This window comes from Limulus polyphemus, unplaced genomic scaffold, assembly GCF_000517525.1.
Source record: "Limulus polyphemus unplaced genomic scaffold, Limulus_polyphemus-2.1.2 Scaffold18, whole genome shotgun sequence".
Lineage (NCBI taxonomy): Eukaryota > Metazoa > Arthropoda > Merostomata > Xiphosura > Limulidae > Limulus > Limulus polyphemus.
In genome coordinates this window covers 1,837,067-1,854,675 of record NW_013665628.1, presented here as the reverse complement: position 1 = coordinate 1,854,675, position 17,609 = coordinate 1,837,067, and the positions used below count along the sequence as shown (strand labels likewise).

The window sequence follows — 17,609 nt, the reverse complement described above, 5'->3', positions numbered from 1 at the left end:
CTTATACATTAATGAAGTCCATCGTGAATAAAAAACTGGCTATAAATATTTATTGTTATAAGTCCAAGTAAATATGATATAAATACTAGAGTTAATTGAAATTTGCTTAAGATACCTAATTTATGAATTTACTTTATCAGATGAGTTGACGTTCGTTGCTTATAGAACGTTCTTTATCTAGAGGTAACTAGCATTGAATAAATTATGGAGGCCATCAAAACGAAATTAGAGACGCCCTCTAACGGCGAATCTTCAGCATGCCTTGTATACAAACGCCGAGCGTTAACGAGAGGAGACATGTGCAGTCGGGTTATCAGGGTTTCTTTAGCTGTACACAGCTGAACTACTAACAAATCAACCGAGACACTTCGTGACAGATGAATTACCACGTGCAACTGTCTCTGTGTGAGACCCCTACGAGAAAACGAGGAGTGTATATATGAGTTAGAGGGCGGTAAAAAAAAAAAGGACTGTTCTTCACACGAGATATCACCCCTACATGACAATATTTACAACTTCTAGTTTGATTCGATGACCACCTTCACGGTCATGAGGACTAAACATGTTATTGGAACATGGCTGATGGTAAAACGTGTGTATCAAATGAGCACGACTTACTGAAAATGATAAACCCCAGAATCACAGATAAGGGCTCTCGTTTTATTTAAACAATTTATTGGTTACAGTATCACTTAGGAAATGAGTCACAATCAATCTTAAAATTAATATAACTCATTACTGCTGATGTTCCCTACGTATCTTGCATAAAAAAATGAGTGAGCTCACTTATTTGTTTTCTGTCAGTTCTTTACAAGAGGCAAAAACACAAAATCACTCAATATCATGCAATATGTAGACCTTCCCTTCCACCAGGGGCGCACCGTATAGAAACAACTCGGTAATGTTAGTGTTAGATTGTAATTATTCTTTTTTTTCCGTTGTTTTCATAATTTTAATTAATATCGTAATACTCTAATAGTTTTAAAACAAAATAAAACTGATCTTGAGAACAAGATATAAAGCAAACGCAGAGCACACCCTGCTAGCACGTTAAGCTATCTGAAAATCAGAGTTAGAATTTTCTTGAAAGTGAATAACGTTAAGAGAGAGACGAATTATTAGTGGGTAACTATGATATGAAATAAAGTAATTATTTACGAAATTAAAAAATAATAATCGAGACATATTTAGATATCAAAACAGAAGTGCCATATGAGAGCAAAAAAAAAAAAAATCAGGAGTGTCGTTACCTTCTTAATCATTATAAAACATGACGTAGCTCTACTTTTACTCACAAATAATAATGATACTAATATAAAACATATTAATAGAGTAATCCCAGGAAAAATAAGAAGAATATGAGACAACAAACAACTCGTTAATTGTGCTTACTGTTTTAAAGGGCACTAAAAATAAAACAAAAAGACGGAAAATAAAAAAAAAGCGTTTTGTATTTCTAAAAATATCTTTGACCTTTGAATTCACCAAAAAATTATTAGGGTGTACAGAACCCGGAAAAGAATGAATATTTTTATAATGCAATACAATATAGATGTAAATGATTAAGTCCATCAAGTTCCAGCTAGTTAATACAGTACGAAATTCATTAGCACACTTTCGTTCCTAGACAATTTTAATATAACACATTGGTGATTTAGCTCCTCTTATAATGACGTAATTGACAGTTAATCTCAATGAAGCTCTGATCGACTAAAACTTCCTACCATTTTTCTGATTGGTTTATGCAGGGTGGTGATAAACAGTAAGTGTAAGGTAAAGGTAGCGGAAGCATTTGTAATACTTCCTAACACTCTTCCGGCAAATAGACTGTGGATCATCATAAAGAATATACAGGATTAAGAAATAAGAACATTGAGAAGAGTAATAAATTTTTAACGTATCTCGGATGCCTAATTTCCTGTTAAGAGGATAAATATTTTCCTGTTACTCTTTGGAAAGTTAAGGTAGCAGGATGAATATTTTTTGTTACTTCGTTAGAAAATGGAAGTAGGGGACGAATATTCAATGTTTCTTCATTACAGAATCAAAGTAGGGGGATAAATATTTTCTTGTTACTTTATTAGGGAATGAAGGTAGAAAGATAAATATTTTCCTGTTACTTTATTAGGGAATGAAGGTAGGAAGATAAATATTTTCCTGTTACTTTATTAGGGAATGAAGGTAGGAGGATAAATATTTTCCTGTTACTTGGTTAGGGAATAGAAATAGGGGATAAATATTCATTGTTTGTTCGTTCTTTACAGAATGAAGGTAGGAGGATAAATATTTTCCTGTTACTTCGTTAGAGAATAGAAATAGGGGATGAATATTCATTGTTTGTTATTGACAGAATTGAGGTAGAAGGATAAATACTTTCCCCAGTTTCTTCCTTATAAAATGAAGAAGAAAAAAACATTTTTCAGTTACTTCATTAGAGAATTAAGAAAACAAGGTGAATATATTTACTTGATAATTTCTTACAGAATAAACACAGACGGTTAAATATATATTAGTATTATGTAATATACTGAAGAATGAAGATAAAAGTGAAAAATCTTTTGACTTGTTCAATAAAGAATGGAGCTAAGCTGCACATATTTCTGACGCTCTGCTAACTTAGAAATATTCCCTGAAAACTGTAAGCAAACGAAATAATTACATAAGCTTTGATAGATGCACAAGTTAAGTTTTCGATGCGTTCCTGTATTTTATCAATATTATTTATTTTCCTGGAAGTTGGTGTTTAAATATTTCTTTACAGATCGATAAAGTTGTCTTTACGCAAAAGGAGCGCATTGTTTACACACACACACACACACACATATGTACATACACATCAGTGGGCATGATAAAGCGTGTACCAGAGTATCGTTATTACCTTAATTCAGCCCCTTTACCATGGCCTCTTTTTTTTTAATGCCACTCCCATCCTCTTTCTTAAATTATAAAAAAGGGGGAGGAGGGTTAAAACGTCTGTTACTTTCGCCGTATCACCAGACCATTGGAGTAGGCTGTTAAAACTCAAGCACGGCTGTGTCAAAATAAACTTTCTTAACGCCAATGGAGAAAACGGTTCTGCCCAATTTCATTGGGTCAAAGGTCACCAGAACCATACACCATCTTACACTAAGGACATTGCATTCCGCGTCGCCCAGCTCACAGCCTTGGCATCTGGATCGCAAAACAACAAGAGAAAAAAAAAGAAGTTAGAAGGAAATGCTGAAGTAAGCTCAAAACAGCACGAACAATATAATCTAGATACGGAAAAATCTATATATATTTGATTATGAAAATAGTATGGACCTAGTGACGGTCAAAATAATTATGTTGTTAGCGCAAAAAACAAATCAACTTTTTTTTTCCATGTTAATAAAAGACGATGAGTTGAACATTTGTTATTCAAAGAGAGTATTAAAAACTAGTATGGATAACTTTTATTCCATAATGGATATTACCTACATCATAGTAAAACATTGATAAAAAAAATATTATATAACTTATACGATAATCGAGACGCCTTATTTGTTTTTTACACATTTTGTTATACAGATAATTTCGGTGTACAGACCAAATTTTTTTCATTATTTCGAACTGAGCATATTCAAATTCTGACAACAAATTATATCTTTTAACTAAATAGATTATTACTAGAAGTTGAAAGGCAAATAACTAGTCTGAATAAAACAAAAATTTTTAGTGGCACTTTTTATTTTTGATATTATATAGAAGAAACATTAGATTCAAGGTAGAAAGGCTAATGGATAATAATGAATGACAGTGATAGCGCAGAAACGCATTTTGAAGTGTTAAAATAAATGGTTATGACTCAACTTTAATGGTATGCTAAAGTCCAGGATTCGAATCCTCGTGGTAGAAAGAGTGCATATATCCAATTGTGTAGTTTTCACTAATAAAATAACAAGGACGACTAGAGTAGTAAGCAGAAAAGTAGTCTCCCTTTTGTCTGTGGTAAAACAACCTCTTCCATTTCAACTACAGATTGCACATGTCATATATATATTGTATTTTTCAAACTGTATATGATCCAATAGCTTTTTGTTTGTTTTTTATTAAGGACAAAGCTACACAATGGGTTATCTGCGTTGTGCCCATCACGGGTATTGAAACCCGGTTTTTAATGCTATAAACCTTCAGGCTTATTGTTGAAACGCTTGGGGGCAATCCAATAGCAAAACGGCCAAGTCAGAGACCACAAGATTCAGACATAATGTGCTTTAACTCAGAACTGTTACCAGAGAGAGAGAGAGAGATTCAGTCAACAGCACTAGCCGCTTACATGGTTACTCTTAATCGAGTATCATGTTGACTGTTAATTTTATATGGTGCCTGCAGTTGAAAGTGCGGATCTTATTCAGCGGCATATCGCGGGCTCAAACATCGAACCTTGCGTCCACAGCCCGAAACACTAACAAGAAGGCCATATCAAGCCCCTAAGTATTCACAACACATACTAACAACACCTGAAGTTAGTTTTTAGTTAGTTTTAAAAGTTAATTACCAGTTTCTTTTTATTCTTTAGAATTTTCGCGCAGACCTACATAAGGCCTATCTGTGCATAGGTGTCCCTAGTTTAACTGATAGACAAGAGGGAAGCTAGTCAGTCAATAACATCCACTTTCACCTAAAAGAATAGTGGGATTTTCACCTTCACTTTTACAGTGCACCCATGACCTCAAAATGTGGAGCGAGTTTACGTGGCAACGAGACGTGAACCATTAACCCTCAGGTTTAAAGTAAGCGCACCCTAACCAATAGCCATGTTTAATCAACTTAAGTGCGGCTGTGAAACGGTAATAATGTACGCAACTTATTATTGTAGTATTATTTCCCCGAAAGGGGGACGAAGGCCGCCTGGACGGCTTAACTGTTTTAGCCACTCACACCACTTTACAGTAGTATGTTGTCTGTCAGGTAGTCAGTAGGCACTAAAATTACGTCACATAACGTTGCAATTTGTACTGTCGTAACGTCAGTTAAAAGCGCGCATGCCATAAATAACGAGAAGAATTAGACTACAACATAGCATGACATATGAACTTCAAAAGCAAGAAATAAATATATCTGTTACTCGTAATTTTGGTTTCATTTACTCTTGAAACAGAAGACTTTCGGAGACCCTGCGGAAGACATATTCGGATAAACACTTCTTTATTTGTGAGATCTTTGTTTTGACGCATTCGTTTAAGCATTATGATATGTTGACTTAATTTGAAATTTTGAAGTTTGGATTTTTTATTTAAAGTCAAGGTTTAAATACAGTTGCTAAGATAACCTCGCACATCATAAATTTACATAATACTGTGTTTCACTTATTGTATTAATGTATTTCATTGTACATTATTTGCAGAGTTTTGTTATCGCCATCAAAGTGTCAAACATAGCCTTTCATACAATTACACGGTTTGATGCTATATGTTTATTATAGTGTGTATGATTTTATGTTTCATAATGCTGCATACCATTTTTCTAACTACTACTTGTTATTCAACAACACTTCGTGTTAAAACAATGAGGTATCCCACAACACATGAAAGAGCATGATACTATACCACACTGAACAATTACTAAATGGTTATGAGGGCAACAAATGATCGGTTACTTGAAATCACCAGTCAATAATTGTTTTGTTGTACCCCTCTCTTTGTTTTTAGTTTTAATAAAATCGGATTAATTGACGATGTCACATAGTATATTTAGCCTAGGCTTGCATATAAATATTAAAGTTTGACATCACATTGAAGATTTTGATCTCATTTTAAGAATCAATGAAATCACCTATTTGGCAAATTCTCTTTTGCTCAAGCATTGTGCTTATTAGATTAAAAAAGTAGATAAGGCATTTTCATTCGCTATACAGAAGACACGGTTAAGTGCACAATCAAGTTCTTAGAAAAGATGCAGATGTCGGTACATCCATCAGTGCCTACTCCTGCTCACACTGTACTTCTAACACAACCGTCGTATGATAGTTGTGTTCGACCAGGTTTCAGATTATCTCCAAATGAGTATACGCTTTTTATCTGGTTGCTAAGTAAAGCGTGACTTATCTGAAAATGATAATAATAATAAAAAAAATATTTTTTCTCTTGTTACTGATGTGTTCTTAGACTCATTGTGAACTAGCTATGTTCCTTTCAATAAGCAGAACGTATTTTACTGTCATGTAAGCCGATCCGTGAAGTTTGTTTCTAACCTCGGCCCGGCATGGTCAGGTGGTTAGGGCGCTCGACTCGCAATCTACGAGTCGCGGGTTCGAATCTCTGTCCCATCAAATATGCTCGCCCTTTCAGCCGTGAGGACGTTATAATGTGACGATCAATCCCACAATTCGTTGATAAAAGAGTAGCCCAAGAATTAGCGTGGGTGGTGATGACTAGCTGCCTTTCCTCTAGTCTTACACTGCTAAATTAGGGACGGCTGGCGCAGATAGCCCTCGTGTAGCTTTGCGGGAAATTAAAAACAATCAAACAAACTTGTTTCTAACTGTCTGTACAGTGAAACGACATCCAGTTACGGCTGCGAACACAGACTCAGTCTTGGTACAAGTACCTTACAATTGTAGATACCAGAATTAACAAATCTTGGGTACTTCTTTATTCCGCTCCTTTCTTTTAATTTGTTGTGATAATTCCTGTCTTTAATGACAGCGTTCCAGGCTTTATGGTGAATCTTTTTCATCTGTATCTTCTTGCAACATGCTTTTTCTTTTAAAGTGGGAGTGGGGGGTCGATATCTTTATTAATTTTTTTTTTACCTAGGTTTGTTGGAAGACAATTTTAGCTCTTACTGATTCTTTCTTCTTCTGCCTCTAGTGCTGCTTCCAGTGGCACAGCGGTATGTTTGCGAACTTACAACGCTAGAAACCGGGTTTCAATACCCGTATTGGGCAGTGCACAGATAGCCTATTGTATAGCTTTGTACTTAACTTCAAACAAACAAACTTTTGCCGCTAGTGCTGCCTCCAGTAGCACAGCGGTAAGTCTAAAAGCATATAATGCTAAAAACCGAGTGGGAACAGCATAGATATCCGATTGTGTAGACTTGTGCTTAACTATAAACAGTTGTCAGGGAAGTTTTGCAGCTAAAAAAATCCTAATATTCTGAAAAAAAAATGACGAACCTTAGGAAAACATTATATGACCTATTTTCTGTGTTGCAACCCCAGCAGGCGAATCGCATCCCGCTTATTAGCATTATAATCCCTAAAGCTTAACCTAAGCCATCATGGGTGGATGTATTTATCGAGTTATGAAATACGTCATGACCGGAAGAAGCTGGATTGTATTATATAAGAGCATTTTCTCGCTAGTAAAACTGTATCTGTATTTATTTTTCTGAATTCTGTAAACCTATGTCATAGGTACCAAATTTTGTTTTTCTGCCTGGAGGTGAAAACACTTGTGTAACCCTAGTATTTCCAATGGAAATCGACCACATCAGCATTACTAAAACATATTTCTCTATTCATAAACCAAATCTCTTGTTGGTTATCCTAGTAACTGGGGTTTTCCTTATGTATTTCATTTAAAGAATGAGTGATTGTACCAGCTGTTTTAGTCAATTACATATACTGAATGTTGTAACTGGCAAAAATATAAAATTATTTAATTTGATGCAACAGGTGGACCTCCACCTTACTTAAAAGTGTATAAACACAACGGTATTAGACGGTTAAGTAGTAAGGAAAGAGGATGAAAAATTATATACAAGTCAGTAGATATAAATTCCTTTGTTTCTCCTAGATTAATTGACTTTGTTCACCCCTTTCCTTGGTCAATAATCCGAGGGTTAAAATAAAAATAAAATGATGCCTATGACGCCTCGCAAGTAAGGTACGTTAAAGATAAATACAACAATTTAGATTTTTTAACAGTATAAATACATACTTCTGTTGTATTTTATTGATTTCTGTTTGTCTTAGAGGAAAGCCACATTCGGATGTGTCCACTTCGCGGTATCGAACGCCGTATTTTAACGTTCTAAGTCCTTAAACTTATCGCTGACCCACTGGGGAACGACATTGGTTTCTTTAAGTACAATAGATTATTGGTTAATGGAGATTTGTGAATTGAGATCTAAACCCTTTTACACAAAGAAGATGGAACCCAAAGAGAGATTACTAATAACTGTGTATTTTTTGTTTGTTTAGAAAGTATATTCCGTAAAATCAGAGACATTTGAGGATAGTATTTTCCGTAATTTAAGCATGTTTATTAGTTACTTTATTCTCTATACTTTGGCCAAGGTTGCTGAAATACATTTAGTTCAAAATGTTGCATTAAGGTATTATAATTCCAACAGAAAAGGAAAGCAAACTTCGATCTCATAACACATCTCGTTTTTATTTTACTTGATGCTCTTGCTGTATCTCGGAACAGTTTTTCATTTCATTAGTTTTTAAAATACAAAACCGGTTGTATTACGGGGATTCTCATAACACTGAAAAGAAAGAAATTGTTTTTGGTTGAAAAGTGTTAGTGTCATCGCACTATTATTCAACGAAATCCATTATGAAGTGTTGTACAACAACAAAACAGATAATGTTTAGGACCACGTTTTGTTTGTAGTAAGAATGATAAAGATATTATAATTATTTTCATTTATATCATAGAAAATAAAGCTATAGGATAACAGATTTAACGCACAAGGCGGTTTTCATAGAGAGTACAACATTCCAACCGAGCGACTCAGCTCAGTAAACAGTGACATGATATAGTACTAAGTTTAGTTCTCGTGCTGGTCGCGTTCACCTCTCTTGGCACTGTGCCAAGTATTGCTGTATCCATTTTCTGCTTGGAGGGTCTATTTTTGTTGTTACTCTTCGTATTTTTTATCGATGTTTTGTACAACTTTTATAAAGAAAAGAAGTATTATCTTGGCTCTTTAAGCCATAATATTGCCTCCAGCATAGAACGATTCTTATATATATATATATTAACACGCTTAAATTAATGTACTTCACACTAAAAGCTTTAATTGTTAGAGTTAATATAAATAAAACGTGCAATTACTCAAAGGAATATTAAGATAACATTAAAAAAAAAATTATACAAAAATTTGTTAGAAATGTTTTGTAAAGAAAATATAGAACGACATATTTAAAAAAACTAAACACGTCAATATTTGTATTATGTTTTATGAATTAACAGATTTATTGTAATTGAAAACAACGTTTTTCTATGAAGTAAAATTAAAAAAAAAGTTATACGTTTATCTTATTTACTCACATTATGAATATATTTTTTTGATCCATCATCATTTTTCCATGACGCTGTCATAACGTTTCAAACGTATTTCTTATTCAGTCCACGAGCTTTATTTACCGGTGTATGCTTAAGTTTTAAAGGAAAGGAGTTTTGTCATTGGCAAGTGCACCCACTCCTTGAACACTCTAGTAATACAAACATTCACATTTAGCCCACTCACCATTAGACCATAGCTCTATGGGGTCAGCGTGTCTGTGGCCCCAACGATAACGAAGCCCCTTATTAGGCTAGCGCTCTCGAGGATGGTAACGACTAACAAGACAGTTTCTGACCTAATCTTAACCTCACCTAACTATTCTCTAACCTGGTTGCGTGAAGAAATCTATTTCCCTGATCTTTTTTATTTCATTTTCGTAATTGAATTTCCAAAATAGTCAAGTTGCCCAGTCTAGTGCGGGGAATTTCTTTCTGAAGTTGAAATTATAAGCGTAACGATCCAACGTTTCTTTGTTCGTTTGTTTTGAACAGTTGTAACAATTTTATAATTTCAACCAATGTAAAGCAATTTTTCTAAAGTAAGCTCAAGAACGACAGAGGATTTTAATAAAAAAAAAACAACAAAATATCTAACTTTAATAAATTTAATAAATATTCAGTTGGATACGCAGAATTATCAGTATACTGTAAATTTTACGTCATCTTATACTCAGCCAAATTATTTTTAATATATATTTTTAATTTCGAATAATATTACCAGTATGTGTAGATACGATTATGCTTTTGTTCTTTATTCCAAAAAACAACATCATTTTCAGTTAATTACACGCGTCACCAATACGTTCTGTAATTGTTTCTAAAACAACGAGTTTGTTATGAAAAGCGTATCCATAACAGGTAATATATTGTATGAAAAGCTTTGTTTATTTTATAGCAAAGGCACATTGGGCTATCCGCTGTGTCTATCGCGGGGAATCGAACCCCGGATTTTAGCGTTTGAAGGCCGCAAACTTACCACTGTCCCACAGGGAGACCAAGAGATGCTTATTCCTAACAATCACCATTGCAAATCTTTAAATTTGACCTCACATATTGTATAATTACGCCATGATGAAAATGAGAGACAGGTAATTATCAAATATTTTTTACAACTTCCAATTTATAAAAATAGCATAGAAGAAGAATAATGTAACAGGATATGACGTTTTCAATATAGCTTATTTGGAAACTATACACCATGACGACATTTTTGTCTGATTGAACGTTGTTCAAATAGTTCTTAAAACATTTCTCTCGATTGCAAAAGCCTAGTGTAAAAAAAAGCACGTAAATGACCTCCGTAATCCCCTCCTACACAGCATAAAAAAACTGTCGTAACAATTCCAAGGACAACCATGTCCCAATACGACTTGTGGTAGATGACAACTAAGCTAAGACAATAAACACTGTGGCTCCTCGCTTCACTGATTTTCCACATCGTTTGATTTTCTGCGATTCACAACACCGCACTTGGAATGGTTTGTGCACAATAACGTCATTTATTGGTAAATAGTTAGAAAAAGAATGGATATGACAAAAAGGATTGATAAGGGTCTTGTCAGAATACCCATAAAATCAATAGAATTACATCCTATTGCGTATGCCACCTGTTAGTTTTGTGCAACTACACAAACTCCTCCTTACGAGAAACCTTGTATTATAGAATTCGTGACAACATAGTGTGACTCCTTCTAAAAAATAATTAAAAAATAAAAATACCTATTCAAGGTTACAGGTCCTTAAGTGCAGGCGTCTAGAGCAAGGAGATTGAAATATTGAAATGAAATAATGCTTTCATAAAAATCAGCAGGGAGCCATCAGTACATGACAGGTCATATAAGGTTATGTGTATTCATTCCAAACTTTAATTGAAATTGCTTTGATAACTTCCTGACCGCCAATTTTTGACATGCAGGTCAAATCGCCTTTAGGGTGGCTACTGAATACAAAAAACAAGAAACACAGAGAGAAAAAGACCAAAAAGCAAATATAGGAATAAATATTTTGAATAATAACAGTAGCTTGCACTAAGTAAAACCAATTTACACGCGGAGATTATTTTCTTCGTGGCTTAGTTCTTTATCGCGGGTAAAATTACGGTTAAGGGCCTAGCATGGCCTGCTGCTTACGGCAACGGATTCGCTATATGACGATCAATCCCACTATTCGTTGGTAAAGAGTGGCCCAGGAGCTGGCGGTGAGTGGTGTTCATTAGCTTTCTTCCATCTAATCTATCATTTTAAAATTATGGACGGCTAAAGCAGATAGCCCTCGAGTGGCTTTGCGCGAAGTTCATCAGAACAAATAAACAAACTCCAATCATTTCACAAGCAGGGTCATTGTGGTTACAGAGCACTTTATTTAGATATTGCTCCAAGATCTTTCAATATGCACAGGGTTAATGATATATTGAAACGAAATTCTCAGACTTCAAGTTGCAACCATCCATAGGGTTAGTTATGACCAATAGAAATTTAACAAATAACTAAAAAAAAACAACAACTTTAAAGCTAATCCTGATGTCATTTCACGTGTAATTCTTAATATAATTATAATGAGAAGCAATGAGATCGATTTAGAAAAAAAACCAAATTAAATACAATGTTCCAAATAACTATGTCAGTTTCCGAATTTAAATGTAACAATCATCATGTACTTAGTAAAGATAGAAAGTCAATAAAATGCGACATATAAATATATATCAAGTGTTTCATTATTTACGTAATCAATATTTGTTTAAAACAGAAGGAAATGTATGAACATTCAAAAAAGGTTGTTATAAAATTAAAAAAGCCAAGGATTTCTCGTTTTCATAGTTAGTTGCGGTCAACAATAATTATTCTATGTGCTTTAAACCTTACAGGCAATTTCTAGAATTAACTTTGACAAATGAACGTATCTTCCATGTTTATTTTCTAACCTGCTATCTGTATGATGATTGAAAGATGTAATCAGTCAACAATATAAAGTTAAATATGAATTCGTCTCATTATTAGATGAGAAAGGTAAAGTGTAAACACGTATTGTAAAATTTTCAGTAAACAAACAAAAAAAAGCATATTTTAATAGCAGACTCGGAAGTTTTAGATATATAAGTATTCGTGGTACAAAATAATAAACTAGTTCGAACACTGGAGACATTCTTCCTTATGATGTGAAACTTTATAACTACACTTATATTCACCAGTTTCTATTTAAATAAACATTTCACTCATTACTTGGCAGAGTATCGGGGGCATAAATCTGAAGTAGATAAATATACACATTACTGCAAGCGTTGAGCTGATTCCTAATAAGTATATATCATGGTAAAAATATATGACGTTTTAAATGACCTGGTGATGACTACACTGCGATATATATATATACGTTTGGTTGTCATTTTACAAGTTTACGCGTGCATGAAATAGACACAGTGGGTGCATTGCTTTTAACATATAATAATCAAACTGAAAAACATTAAAATTCTTACCTCTTCACACGATCTTCTACATGAACCCGTGACCTGGTAACAACAGGTAGGGGCTATATCAAAGAAAAGGATGAGAGAAATGAATTCATCTAGGAGTAAGACCGTGAAACAAAATTATATATATATATAAATGAATTTGTATTCAATTTTTCAGTTTTTTTTCCCTTAGTGTTTAACCCTTGTATTACTGATTTGTTTTAAATTGTTTATTTATTGTGGTGAGGTTTGCATATTGCAGCATATTGAGTAATAGTGTGTTTTTCATTGTTACGGCGCTCAATGTAAAGAATTGGTTAAAAATGATGGATGAAATCACTCGTTTTCTATGTAAAATCCACGAGGGATCCCAGCCGTAATTAGTGAAATAAACTGCGGTAGTGGCAATACTTTTGTTTTAAATGTTTTGGGGCAATTTATATGTTATTGGAGCTCATATAACTAACAAAGTCGTGGGTCCACAAGCAATTTGATGTAAAAACAGTTTTAAAAAAAATGTGTTTAAAAAGCCAAGAGGACACATGGTCCTCATCAGTAATTCTAGGGTTAAGAATTGTGCTGAAAATAAAAATAGTGCACATTTTTATAAGTTAATTATACAGATAATGAATGGATCAAACCGGCAAGGTTTAAAAAAATGAGGGGTATTTATATTATTTATATTTAGATCGTGATTATATAATTTTGAAACCATCCTGCAGGACATATGTTTGTGTTTTACATAGACTATCACTTTCAATCCACATTTCACGATTTTATGTTAAGGTTATTGCTTAATCATACCTTTGACTTAAAATGTAAATACCGTCAAAATAAAAAGAAATTTGGTCGGTTTTCACCTTTAAAGATGATGATGAAATTATAATACTACTCTTGGTTTCGAATACATAAATGGTATACAATATTTTAAGGAACGTATACATATGACCAAAAAATATAGTGGAAGATATATTCTATACGCCCCCAAAAAAGTAGTTGAGGCGTATCTTTTATTTTTAACTAAGGGCGTGGGAACTAGGGGGTGTTTGGAGTTCGATAGCACCCCCTGACTTAAATTATAAAATGGATGCGCACCTGCTGGTGGGGTTAGAAGAAGACAGTAATTGGTTTTAGCCCCCTCACTCTAAAAATTGTTACAGCGTCAATTCTGTTAACCTTATTTGATAACAAACTAAATCTGGCTACATACATACATATAGATATATAATAAGTGTGTGTGAATGTGTGTGAATAAATGAATATTACATTAAAGTATCGATAGCTCTTCAATTTTTTGTTTGTGTCTTTTCTTCAAGGGAAATTCACTTTCATAATCTTAGAGAATAGGGGTTTGCATAACGCCTGAAATCAACACATTAGGCTTAAAACAGGTAGCTAGTATTCGTAATTATTGTTTACTTATTTAAATATTCAACTAACGTTTATTGTGCATAGTGTTTTTGTTTTATCGATCGTTTATAAGTACTCTGTCGTCTTATACAACAATTTTTAATTAGTTATTTCTTTCAGCAAGGGAAAATATGCCACAACGTTGGGTTCGTTAGAAAAACATATCCATAAAAAATAAACAGAAATAACACAAAATTATATTTCAAGAACTTAATTCATGCCCTAAAATATATACGTTTTGTCATACTTTAATGAATCTAACAGCATCACCGTATACATGTTTCACACAATATGCAGTAGAACAACATAAAAATGTAATATATTTAATAGACGTTCATACATATCTGGGTAGCTGAATAAATACAGAACAACCAGACGTTTCTATATATATATATATATATTACATTTGTCCACTGTCTGTTAATTCTATGATACCCAAAACCGTTCTGGTGTAAAATGAACTGATATAAACTATGTTGTTATTGTGTTTTTTCCCTCTGTATTACTTCTAGTATACATTAATAAAAGGAGAAACTGTGGATGCGCAACGTAAACAAAGTTATATAAGGGAAGAAAGAACCGGAGCGTGTATTTTTCCAATCTGTGTTGTTAGGTCTAAGATTTAATTTGTAATGTAAAAAAATATATAGGTTTACAACTAGTGCACGGAATAGTATATACGAAAACGTGTACATATAATACACATGAAACAAGTCCCATAAAAATCCATGAATATATCATGACGGGTTAATTGCAAGCAACGTTCAAAGTTTTTCTGCATATCTTATAAAATCCGTTTCATGCGGAACGAGCACAGATATACAAATCTCAATAGAAGATCCACCAAGATTGAGACAGCAACTGTTTAGGTTTTTATTTAACTATATAATTTAATATAAATTTCCGTTAGAATTTGTTCTATTTCTACCTACTCTGCTATCTAGATAATCTATCTGTCTATATCCCTATCTCTCTGTTCATCTATCTATTTATGCTGTTTCATATATGTTGAATTAACTTGAATAAATATTACATAATAGTGGCAATAATTAAATAGGGAGAAAATAATTCTAAAGTAAAGCTTGATAGATTATATATATATAGTACGGTGTGGTAATTTTTGAAGCTTCACAGTATAGTATCCAGTATTATCGCGTCTAGTACGGTGTGGTAATTTTTGAAGCTTCACAGTATAGTATCCAGTATTATCGCGTCTAGTACGGTGTGGTAATATACGAGGTTGAAGTAGTTTACTAGAGACACATCCAAAACACTGCACTCAAAATTATCTACCTTCTTTCAAACTTTCATAAACTAATTATTCAACGACTCTGCTCGTACAGAATTAATGCTACCGATGTCGGTAAAAGTTCCTGGAGATGTTATATATATATATATATTCATGTATACGAAATCTTTAGTAGTCCGATATATTATGAGGTACATTTTAAAAGCAACGGTTTGATGAGTGTACGTATAGGGATTGCATGATGCTATATCTGAGTAAATCGCTTATAACAGTATTAAAATAGAGAGAGAGAGAGTTTATGAAGATTTCGTGTGTTATGGTATGTATAACTATGCTTATATACTGAATTTTGTCTTGTCTGCGTTTCGGGTGTTTTAGCAAAAAAAATTGGAACACTCTCAAAAACTTCAATTCTATAAATTCTAATACGTTGCAAGTAGTAAGGGACTGTGATTTCTGCACTAACGTGATATTTTGAGCTAATTAACATCGTCGAATGGGCGGAAACTTATCACTGAAAATTTCTACAATCAAGAGACAAAGATTACTATGTTTGTCAACTGACTCAGTTGGCCTATGATGGCCAGGTGGACAGGGAACTCGACTTGTAATCTGCGGGTCGCGGATACGAATACAATCATCGTACATAATCCACCATTTCGGACGTTGGAGCATCACAAATGACGGTCAGTCCCACTATTCATTGGTAAAGAGCAACCCAAGGGTTGGCGGTGGGTGGTGTTTACTAGCTACTTTTCCCCTAATCTCGCTTAAAAAATCATGTATCGCTAACGAGTAATTTTGCGCGAAATTCAACAAAACATACAACCAAACTAGAGACAGTCAAGAAACACGTTTTACCTGATATTTAAGTTTTATAAGAGAACATAATTCATAAACCTAAAAGTAGATATCTTCAACCAGTAGGAAGAGCTGGAAAAGCTTCACCATGATTTTGTCAGGTTAACAGTAAAGATGAATTTGTAACACCACTTTTTTTAGAACTGTTAACAATGTTGTAAGATACACGAGAAAGTATATATATGAAGGTATTTTAAAAAGAAACATTTTTAGATGATTTTGATATGGTATGATCATACCGGAATATTCTAAACAACAGTCTTACTTATTTAGATCTCACGAGTATTTCTAATAGACATGTAGGTATAATGAACTGAGTGCTTGTTGTATTGGTTGCTCTGTAGATTAACCGTCAACATTTATTTACATTTAACGTTCTTCTTCACCCATTTTTAGATTTCGAACTCAAATAAGTGGATTATTTACATTGTTAACTTAAACACCACGTGGAACTTCGTAGATAAAGTACGTGCATATTTCCCTAAAAACTGATTAACTGTTCAAATTCATTCCTACAAAAACCGCCTCAACTGTGTGTTTTCAGTCATTTTACATTAAAAACTAATTCAGGCGTATTTAAGGTAAGGCAGATTTTCTTAGTTAAAGTTAATTTTTACCTTTATACGACTGACTATGTAAAATCAATTGAGCAGATAAATTCATGAACGTTTCTAAGAAGGTGAATCAAACAATAACGAAAGAAGACATTTGGTTTCTAACACAGGTGATTTATTAAGTGTTCCCTCTCATCGTGACTTCCAGGATGCTAGAGTCAGTGTCTTTCCTCTCGGAAGCATCGTATTTATGAATGTGGATCACGTCCAAGGACGCCTTAGTACGTCCGCTACCGCACCATCTAGCCGAAAGAAAGGCTAACTTACCCGTCACGTAAAGAGAGAGAACTTGTGTTGAGCTAACCCTGAAATGTGTCCGGAAACGGTCACTTACCTAAGGCCGATACCCGAGATCCCAGGGCCGCAAGCACGATCACGCCGATCACCGCTACCATTCCAACCATAAGGAACGCACATTAGACATGTCTGTACGTATACTTCACGAACAGGCTGAAATAACACTTCCCCATACTCACACAAGTTCATAGTCGCTATCTGGGTCCTCGCATGCCGCTGCAGAGAGATGCAGTGTAGCAGCTGATTGGTTGACACCCTCACGCACGTTGCGTCCTAATGCACCCCTTCCCCCCCAACAGTTCCACAGTCAGACCAACCCCCACTGGCGCCGGTTGGCCACGTGCTCAGGAAGCACAAGATGATCCAACATGGGAAGGTGGTATATTTGAATTAGTGGTCAATAGGAAAAATGTGTAGGAGCCAGAATGTCTATGCAAGATTATGAAACGCCCTTATGGTCATGGGTG

General features: G+C 34.1%; 1 protein-coding gene across 1 annotated transcript in view; it reads right to left on the bottom strand.

Moving 5' to 3' along the window:
* The window catches only part of LOC111085408 (reversion-inducing cysteine-rich protein with Kazal motifs-like), a gene marked incomplete at its 3' end in the record, with an annotated part of 61,839 nt that extends 44,496 nt beyond the window's left edge, over nucleotides 1-17,343 (bottom strand). The window contains exons 1-2 of the mRNA XM_022383811.1: nucleotides 17,180-17,343; nucleotides 12,736-12,788 (exon numbers count right to left, since the gene is read on the bottom strand). Of these exons, the coding sequence (XP_022239519.1) occupies nucleotides 12,736-12,788; nucleotides 17,180-17,249 (123 nt within the window). The remainder of the gene's footprint in view (nucleotides 1-12,735; nucleotides 12,789-17,179) is intronic.
* Between the last annotated feature and the right edge of the window lie 266 nt (nucleotides 17,344-17,609).